A 9,948-nucleotide genomic window follows, 5' to 3' on the forward strand; every position below is an offset into this window, starting at 1 on the left:
GTTGACATAAGAAGAGAAAATGCTCTCAATTATGGAGACAGGCAAATGGTTCATTTATGTTTGATGTGTGTTTATTCCTCCCTAAATATCGTCGGTGAAGTTTGCCATGCACGTCAGATGTTCCTGCGCATTTTCATACCTCTGCCAACAGAGAGAGAAAAATCACATTCTAACAGACAGCTGGTGCTTAGAATACAGTTGAAGAACTATTAAAAAACAGATGATATTTAGATGATAGTTCAGTCTAACACATGTGCCAGTGAACCATTAAACGTCTGTGAAACTATGCAGTTATGAAACGTAACTTTAACCTCAGCCAAACCGATTTGCTCAGTTGTAAATAGAACAGCGAAGTAAATGTGACCCGACAGACAGAACCTGAGTGAATGAAGTCCAGCGTTTAACCACTGAGAGCTAAAACTCAGCTGAGGTTTCAAAGCTGTGTGCCGGTGATTGGACATCAGCCGCTGATGAAGCTGTTCGCCTATAAAGTGCTCTGTAAGGAAACAAGCTCCAGCAGCTCTGCACTCGGGGAAAACACTAGATTTACTTATCTTGTGCAGAAAAATGCGCTGACATTGCTTTATATCGAGCACCGGCTGCCCAGTTAAACTGTGACTATCACCAGGTAACGTGGGCGTGTTTCTTGAATTAGCAGCAGGTGTTAAACAGCTGACAGATGAGGAGGAGGATGCATGTAGGTAAACTGAGGGTCTGTTGAGCTGATCGCTGGTTTCGTGAGAAAAATGTCAGCTCGTTCTTTATGCTACAGAAGCACAGAGACACAAGACCAGGCGGAAAGAGACGATCGTTCAATGAAAATGAGAATCTGCGAATGCACCATGTGGAACACGGAGAGTGGAAAATGTAAACAAACCGGTTAACGTAAAAAAAGAAAAACAGTTAAGATGAAACACCGGGGCTGTGAGCTCGGTGCACTCTGTCAGCTGACTGTTAGCGGAGCGAGTGACATCTCTGACAACATCTGAGCACAAACATGTTGTATGTTGACAACCTGACCAGACGTGAAGATTACGCCACGACATTCGCGGCTGAAACACTGTAAAAAAGTGTAGCTGGTGACAGAAAAACGGGATATTTTAAAACTTTACACCACCACCATTGCTGCCTGTGATTTGAAATGCATTCTGGGATACCTGGCTGCCCCAAGTCCACACATCCAATCGATTATCTAGGATCGACCTGTCTTGACTTACTTTGCACGGCAACCAATTAGATGTTAGAGAAGCTGCAGTGGCAGTGTTAACCCCACCCCCTTAGTTTAATGGTGAGGCTGACAGATAAAATAAATTCGTGGTGATAGCTGAAGGGGACAAAAGCGCCAAAATGAATTAAATAAATGCATCATTAAATAATTAATTAAACATGTCATAAATATTTATTTAATTAATGATTGCAACATTTAATTAATTATTTAATGGTGTATTTAATTAATTCATTATGGCAGTCCTGGCGTTCCATACACAGCGGTGGAGAGTAGACTTTATCACAGTAGATGTCTTTCTGAAAGCGCTGTAACTAAGTTTAAGAATATAATCCACCCACTGTTATCATCTTCAATGCCCTGTACCAACACAGAGCAGCTATCTGAACGCTGCTCCAACAGAGGTCGATCATCTTGTTAATAATTTCACCTCCTCACTACGTACGACTCTGGATACTGTAGCTCCTGTGAAAACTAAGGTCTCAAATCAGAAGTACCTGACTCCGTGGTATAATTCTCAAACACGTAAATGTACACGAAGATGGCCCCGCCCCTCCCTGAGCCTGGTGCTTGCTCATAAGGGGGGTCATATGATTGTTGGGTTTTTCTCTATATGTACTATTGTAGGGTCTACCTGACAATGTGAAGCGCCCCGAGGCGACTGTTGTTGTGACGCTGTATTTAAAAAAAAAAAAAAAAAAAAAAGACTGAATTGAATTGAAAACTGCGCCGAGTCGATCCGAGTAGGTACAAAAGGGTCTTTGTGTTTGTGTGTATGTTGTTTCCTCTGACTTGGTCATGTGACAGTCCTGTAAACAGCTGATTGGTTATTTTCCTGTTTTTGTCATCAGCTGGCCCAGAGCGTGATCGAACTGAACAACCAGATCCAACAGAAGGACCGAGAGATCCAGAACAACGAGGCCAAGTCAGACACACGCACAGTAACACACACACACACACACACACACACACGCACACACGCAATAACGCAGACCCTGCCTTTGTGCTGCCCCCTGCAGGATGCTTGAGTACCAGCAGCAGATCTCCAGCCTGGAGGGCGACTGCCGTGAGCTCAGGAGCTGCTTGCAGGTAGGACCGCCTCACGTGGCTCACCTGTGCGGTTGAGGTGGTGTAGCTGTGACGGACAGGTGGAGTCACTCCCTCCCACCTGTGACCAGTTCTATTATACTGACCAATAACTGTTGTCATTGTTTTCATCTGTAAACCGAGTAAGATGATGAAGGTCAGTGATGAGCAGTAAAAGGTCTGATTACCCACAATCCCCTCCTGCTGCCCTTTGGCTCCCAGCAGCCCTGCTTTCTGCTCCCATCGTGCTCCAGTGATGCAGCGGTGGTACCGGCAGCTGCTGACACACAGGATGCGACATCACACCGGGGCCTGTACAGAGCTCCTACAGCCTCTCTGTGATGATGTCATCCAACAGAATCTCTCAGCACGGAGCGTCGGGCTGAGGAGGAGGAGCAGGGAGCTGATCTCAAGTTTTCAAGCTGAGACCTTCGTTGCCCAGAACGTGCGAGCGTCACCCGTCAGAGCAGTAAGGTTAACGTAACTTCATGTTTCACAGGACCTGGAGAGGGCGAACCAGACGCTGAAGGACGAGTACGACGCCCTGCAGATCACCTTCTCCGCCCTGGAGGAGAAGCTGAGGAAGACCACCGAGGACAACCAGGAGCTGGTGTCGCGCTGGATGGCCGAGAAGGCTCAGGAGGCCAACCGGCTCAACGCCGAGAACGAGAAGGACAGCAGGTAGGCAGGGCGGCTGGAGGCGGGAGGAGGTCTGCTGCTGCGACTTCAGGTCATTTTCATCTGTGTGTGTGTTTCAGACGGCGGCAGGCCAAACTGCAGAAGGAGCTTGCTGACGCTGCCAAGGAACCGCTGCCCATTGAGGCGTGCGTGTCTGAGTTTGTATCAGATGAGATGTCCCAGAGAAATTCCCATGGTTACAGCAGACGGGAATAAATAAAGGAACAACAGTGACAGGATTTCCTCTCACGCCTGCTCACGTTGCTCTGCTTCTCCGCAGGGACGACGACATTGAGGTGCTGACTGAGGACGCCGGGAAGGCGGGGGGAGAGACGTCGCCGAGCCGGCCGCTTAGCAGGACTCCCAGGTGAGACCGCACGTGCCCGCTGACCATTGACCTCTACGGAGGTTCAGCATGTGTGTGACGATGTGTCTCTGCCCGCAGTAAGAAGATCTCCCAGCAGCCTCCCGGGGGGCTGCTTGACTCCATCTCCCTCATGTTTGGGTATGTGTGTGTGCGTCTGTGTGTGTGCGTGTTATTGTATCTTTATTTCAGACATACACAAAAAAAACAATATATACAAGTGCACATACTTGCATTTATGTGTATAAATAGGAATATATCTGTAAATAGCCGACCAAGGCTTGAACATTGCTGTAGGTCCACAGGAAAACTGTTCCACAGTTTTACCCCACAGATGCTAACACAAAAGGTTTTAACACCTTTTCTTCAGGTTTAGTTTCCCCTTCTCTGTCAAAAACATCCTCTGTTCATTTCCTGGTAACATATTGTATCTGGCTTTGCACATCATATTTGCAGTTTTATGTTTATAAGATCCATTAACTTCAAAATCTTTAATTTCAAGAACATGATGTTAGTGTGCTCTCTAAATCCTGCTTCAGTAATCATCCTGATTGCTTTTTTCTTTTTACATAAAGGTTGAAGTGAAGTTTTGTGTGTATTTCCACACAGTATTCCAAATATGGCAGTGTAAGTGAACAGTAAAGTACCCGGGGTGGAAGGCACAAAATGTTTAGCTTTACTCAGAACAGAGATGCTTCTGGACAGTGTAGCTTCATGTGAGGTTTCCAGCACATTTTGTTGTCTATTATCACACCCAGAAATTCTGTATGAGAAACTTACTTCAACGTTATTTATCAATTTCCAAACAACATAAATGTAGTTTTATTCAAATTTAGTGAAAACTTGTTTCTATCAAACCATGTTTTCAGTTTAATCATTTCTTGTGTGACAATTTCCAAAAGCTGCTGTGAATTCTCTCCAGCACAAAAATAGTTGTATCATCTGCAAATAAAATAAACTGTAATATATCAAATGTTTTACATATATCATTGATGCACAGGATGAACAGCTTTGGTCCCAATGCTGACCCCTGTGGAACTCCACAATGTCCAGGCACTCTGATATTCACCAAGCTTCACAAATTGTTGCCTGTCTCTCAAACAACTCCTGACCCACTCGAGCACCACTCCTCTAATGCCATAGTGCTCCAGTTCATCAAGTAATATTTCATGATTGATTGTGTCAAAAGCTTTTTTTAGGTCAATGAAAACACCGACTGTGTCTTTGATCTGTTTTATTAGTGATCTTTTCAATAAGAACCATTAATGCCATGTTGATCTGTTTGGTCTGGGACCATACTGACTGTCCATTATTATCTCATGTTTGTGTGTGTGGCCGCATGTGTGTGGGGGCTCCTCTGTATTGGAGCGTCTAGCTTGCACACGGCGCCTCCAGGTGACCGTCGTTGTCACTTGTCGATAAATGAAAGGTGACCGTTTGTTCGTCCTCAGCAGGCGTCGGAGCGCCAACTCTTTCAGCACTTCACCGGAGAGCAGCGAGGCCCCGTCAGGCGTCTGCGCTGAGGTCCGCGTGCCAACCACGGCGCTGCACGTCTTCGTAAGTACCGTCACTCTTCGTCATCGTCGGGATGACTTGCACGGCCGTCTCTCAGTCTGCGCTCTCTCTCTCTCTGAGCGTTCAGGAAGCCCACGACGGCGAGGTGAATGCTGTGAGGTTCAGCCCTGGCTCCCGTCTCCTAGCAACTGGAGGGATGGACCGCAGGGTGAAGCTGTGGGAGGTGGTGGCAGGTGAGTGGAGGCGGGGTTTAAACAGGAAGTTGTTTTGCTTGCACAAGGATGTTTGATTGAATAACCCTGGAGCTGCAGCAGGTCACGTGACTAAATCACTTCCTGTGATTGCGTTCAGGTCACTGTGAGCCCAAAGGAGCTCTGACCGGCAGCAACGCGGGAATCACCAGCATCGAGTTCGACAGTGCTGTGAGTGTACGCGCGGCGGAAGGATACGGCAGCGTTACTTCCTGTTCAGACTGACCTGCTTTCCTGTGTTTCAGGGCTCCTACCTGCTCGCCGCCTCCAACGACTTCGCCAGCCGGATTTGGACCGTGGATGACTACAGACTGAGGGTGAGTGCGTCCAGCTGTCACACAGCTGCGTCACACACGCTCGCCGTAAATCCAACCGTGTCAGCAGATTAGTCAGCTGAGCTGTTCGAGTAACCTTAGCTACGGCGGCTGCAGTAGGACAAACAGCCCGCACGGAGCAGAAAGGTTCCACGTTGCCTCAGAGCAGCCGGCGCCGTGTTTCTGCACCTGTTTGTGTTTGAAACACATTTTTCTGCAGTTTATTCAACAGATTTTTTTCCCACAAAATCAGGAAAATATTTCTAAGTAAGCGCTGCCCCCTGGTGGTCAGCTGCCCCTGTCTGCGTGCGCTGAGCTAAACCACGCGCTCTTGTCCGACAACTGAGCCCAGCAGGAAGTGGCGGCTCAGTTTCCTGGTCAGTGATGTCATGTAAAAGGTCTGAAGCTCAGCTCTTCCCCCTCGCGGCCACCATTTTGGCTCCCAGCAGCCCGGCTCTCTGCTGCCATCGTGCTCTAGTGGTGCGGCGATGGTCTCGGCAGCTGCTGACACACAGGATGTGACATCACTGCGAGGTCTGTACAGAGCTCCTACAGCTTCTCTGTGATGATGTCATCCAACAAAACCAATCAGCATGGAGCATCAGGCCGAGGGGTGGGGTCTGAGCAGTGATCTCACACCTGTTCTGAGGCCAGAAAACTGTCGTCCATCTAATGTCACCTGTCTGAATCAGGTGACGTCCCCACGGTGACATGGTCAGCTGCATGTCGCCGGGGTTTCTCGTACTGACAGTGGCAGACGTCACCTGCCGATGACCTGTGTGTGTGTTTACCTGCGCTTACCTGTGTCTTTCTGTCCGTCCGGCAGCACACGCTGACGGGTCACAGCGGGAAAGTCCTCTCCGCTCGCTTCCTGTTGGACAACGCTCGCATCGTCTCTGGGAGCTACGACCGCACGCTCAAACTGTGGGACCTTCGCAGCAAAGTCTGTACGTGAGTGCACGCTCGCTCGGTCTCAGTGAGTCCTCACCCGAGCTAACTGTCGCTCACCTGTGCAGGTATGAAGACGGTGTTCGCGGGCTCCAGCTGCAACGACATCGTGTGCACCGAGCAGTGCGTCATGAGCGGACATTTTGACAAGAAGGTTCGCTTCTGGGACATCAGGTGAGCGGCGCACGAACGCTGTCATCACTCAGCATCTCTGCCATCGCTCTGTGTCACGGTGATGACACGCTCGGTCTGCGTGTGTGTGTGAGATCAGGGCGGAGAGCATCGTGCGGGAGCTGGAGCTGTTCGGCAGAGTGACGTCTCTGGATCTGAACCACGATCGCACCGAGCTGCTCACCTGCTCCAGAGACGACCTGGTGAAGATCGTCGACCTGCGCACCAACGCCGTGAAGCAGACGCTCAGGTGAGGCGGGCCAAGTGTAACACAAAGCGGTCGAAGTTTGAAGGCAGCCGTGCAGGTAAAGGGAAGCAGAAACATGGCGAGTCCATCTCACCTGAGTTGGCAGGCAGTCAGTAGGGCTGTGAGGAAATATCACCTTATATTTAAATAACCTCCAAAAACAAGAAGAAGAAGAAGAAGAAGAAGAAGAGCTCTTTGTTACAAGAACAGTGAAAGGCAGTTTGGCATCTCCCCATGTGTGTGAAATATTATCTACTCAATGACACAGAGAAAGTTACATTTACACAAGAAAGATATGTACAAGTTACACACACGCATACATGCCATCTGAGGAGCAGGTCAGGGGGTCAGTGATAGTGCACATGGAGTGCTTGCTGTTGCTACTATAATACATGCAGTTTAAAGAGGAATGTTGGTTGCATCATAGTATAACTAAAAATACGGTTTATAAATCAAGTGTAAAACATGAACTCAGTGTTTTTAACGATCAACTGCACACGAGGTGGTCGGCGCCGACCTTTAACGAACAAAAAGAACATCAAGCTAAGAATTCACGAGACAAAACGGCTGAAACAACAAAGCGGCTCTTTTGTGCGTGTAACATATAAAAATAGTCAAACTGACTGACGGTCGTACGTCAGACAAGTAAAGTACCCAGGATACTTTTGTTGCCGTAGTGACACTGAGTCACTGTTGACGTCACAGGCAGATCCACTTCCTGTGCTCCGCTGTGGTCATGTGACTGACTCATTCTGTTTGCGATGTGATGGTCAGGTGACCTCGGCCGACTCACTGTGTGTTTGTGTTCAGTGCGCAGGGTTTCAAGTGTGGCGCTGATTGGACCAGAGTGACATTCAGGTGGGTTCCTCTCATTACTCGTGTGTGTGTGTGTGTGTGTGTGTGCGCCTGCGTGCGTGCGTGTGTGTGTGAGAGAGAGATCTGAGCACGCTCAGTGTGTCTCGTTCTTTCAGTCCTGACGGGAGCTACGTGGCCGGCGGATCAGCTGATGGCGCTCTGTACATCTGGAATGTGCTGACGGGGAAAGTGGACCGAACTCTAGACCGGAACCACAGGTAAGATCGTTCAGGTTTATCCACACGCCAGCGGCTTATGCCCCACTGTTGACCTTTGACCTCTCCTTGCTACTGTTGTTGCAGCTCAGCCATCAACTCTGTGTCCTGGTCGCCTTCAGGAGCATACGTGGCAAGCGTGGAGAAAGGCAGTCGCGCCATCTTGTGGTCAGACATGTGACCGGGCCCGAGGAGGCGGAGTCAGGCTGTAGGCAGCCAGTGGTGGCCCCTCTGCCATCTTCATCGTGGTGAAGATGAAGAGGATTCACTGAGACTGTGGAGACGAGCTGCCGTGTTCTGTTTCTGCAGCTTTTAATGTTCAGCATCATTTTAATGACCGGGAGGAGGCGGAGCCACATGCGGCGCCGCAGCTGCTGATGCGAGGACAGCCGTCGGATGTCAGGTGACACGTTGGAAACGCAGAGACATTTCACTGTTGACACTTCCTCTCCTCATCCTCACTCCACAGGACGCCTCAGGAAACAGGAAGTGCGTGCACCGACTAATCAGAGATTAAAGAAACTGTCGTGTGGTTTGTTCCTGTCTGCACTCGGCAATGCCTCATTTCTACCTCGCCGCTTCGCTCGCTCCAGGTACTGCTGACTTCCTGTTGTTCGTTTTCCACTGCAGACAGAACCGCGTCCTTGCTGTGGGTGTCGCTGTGACATCATCAGCAGGACAGCGTGTCGCACATCATGTGTTATGAATGCGGCGCCTGCCCAAGCCTCAACAGGTGGTCAGCACGAGCCTCAGTTCCGTCATCAGAGGGGGCGGAGTGGAAATGAGGCCGTTTGGACCGTAAAGTGAACCGCCATCAGTGATGTTTTTCCACAAACAGGAAGTGGACCTTCACATTAAACTGTGTCAGAGCACACCTGTGTGGGTTTGTGTGTTTGATTCACAGGTGTGTTACATCATGCACTAACCTCGCTGCGAGCACGGACAGATGGGCGAGTGTGATTGTGTAACCTGATGATTGTAAATGTCCTGTAAAAATCCTGATGAATAAATCCTCTGACACACGAGAGTTCTTCCACGCCGCTCGCTCTCTGAGCGCCTCATAGCGGTGGCGAGCTGTTCTTGTTCTTGAGCCCAGGTCGTCTCGTTTTACGTCTCGATGTTTCCTGTGTTCTTCACATTAAGGAGCCAAACATTCCTGCTGGAAGCAGGGCTCGCAAAATTCCCTGGTTGCCCTTCGGGTGGGCATGCTTCAGTTTTTGGTAGAGATTATTTTTATTGTATAATATTGTAAAGCAAACAAAACATCAATCAAAAAATTGTTAAAACAGAAATTACAACATCCATCCGTTTGCTTCCACTTGTCCTTTTCAGGGTCGCGGGGGGCGCTGGAGCCTATCCAGCTGTTATAGGGCGAGAGGCGGGGTCCACCCTGGTCAGGTCACCAGTCTGTCAGGGCTAACATGTAGAGACAGACAACCATTCTCACCTATGGGCAATTTACACTAATCAATTAACCCTGCAATCTGCATGAAATGACAACAACTGTATAAAATTATAATCATCAACTCAAATATTTGGTTGTAATTGAACAGAAATTTCTATGAACTGTGTAGAACATGAGAATCTGACATTTCCGCTGACGTCACGGAGGAGAAAATGCCACTCGACGTTGAGGCCGCAGCATCTCCTTCATCAGCGTTTTCACGGCCTCCATTTCACTGCTCTTTGTTCTTGTCGGGATTTTATGATCCAGGTGTCTTGAACCTTTTCCAGAAAACATCCAGAAATGAATCGTCGTGTCAGGGCAAAAAGATTCGGCCAGCTCTAATATGTGTGCCACACAGTGGGTTGTTATGATGTGGGGTATCCTGTTTCAGTCTCCCAGCTGTTCCTGTTTTCTCTCTTCTCTGATACCCATGGTGTTCGCTGCTTCATCAATAGCCTCTAAAATATCTGCAGCGTTTGCACTCCTGACTGGCTGACATTTGATCATGTATGTGGACGTTACATTTGTGCAAACTGCATGCTGTGATGTCACCATCATCCTAACATAATGCAGTACGTCAGGTTTAATTTGAACCATTACAAAGAAAGTGGCTGACCAGGAGGAAGTGTGAA

General features: G+C 48.8%; 1 protein-coding gene across 4 annotated transcripts in view; it reads left to right on the forward strand.

Moving 5' to 3' along the window:
• atg16l1 (ATG16 autophagy related 16-like 1 (S. cerevisiae)) overlaps positions 1-8,896 on the forward strand; it is a 23,927-nt gene extending 15,031 nt beyond the window's left edge. For 2 of the 4 annotated variants that reach the window (XM_005751616.1, XM_005751617.1), the window contains exons 5-20: positions 2,077-2,150; positions 2,245-2,314; positions 2,811-2,992; positions 3,070-3,147; positions 3,270-3,356; positions 3,435-3,494; positions 4,805-4,910; positions 4,996-5,101; positions 5,220-5,290; positions 5,365-5,436; positions 6,260-6,380; positions 6,450-6,555; positions 6,653-6,802; positions 7,610-7,657; positions 7,771-7,872; positions 7,957-8,896. In XM_005751616.1, coding sequence (XP_005751673.1) covers positions 2,077-2,150; positions 2,245-2,314; positions 2,811-2,992; positions 3,070-3,147; positions 3,270-3,356; positions 3,435-3,494; positions 4,805-4,910; positions 4,996-5,101; positions 5,220-5,290; positions 5,365-5,436; positions 6,260-6,380; positions 6,450-6,555; positions 6,653-6,802; positions 7,610-7,657; positions 7,771-7,872; positions 7,957-8,050 — 1,527 coding nt within the window. In that variant the 3' untranslated portion in view covers positions 8,051-8,896. The remainder of the gene's footprint in view (positions 1-2,076; positions 2,151-2,244; positions 2,315-2,810; positions 2,993-3,069; positions 3,148-3,269; positions 3,357-3,434; positions 3,495-4,804; positions 4,911-4,995; positions 5,102-5,219; positions 5,291-5,364; positions 5,437-6,259; positions 6,381-6,449; positions 6,556-6,652; positions 6,803-7,609; positions 7,658-7,770; positions 7,873-7,956) is intronic. The other 2 variants (XM_005751618.1, XM_005751619.1) reach the window with 2 other exon arrangements.
• Positions 8,897-9,948: the final 1,052 nt, after the last annotated feature.

Source organism: Pundamilia nyererei, unplaced genomic scaffold (assembly GCF_000239375.1).
Source record: "Pundamilia nyererei isolate P.nyererei 1_Seehausen unplaced genomic scaffold, PunNye1.0 scaffold00319, whole genome shotgun sequence".
Classification (NCBI taxonomy): domain Eukaryota; kingdom Metazoa; phylum Chordata; class Actinopteri; order Cichliformes; family Cichlidae; genus Pundamilia; species Pundamilia nyererei.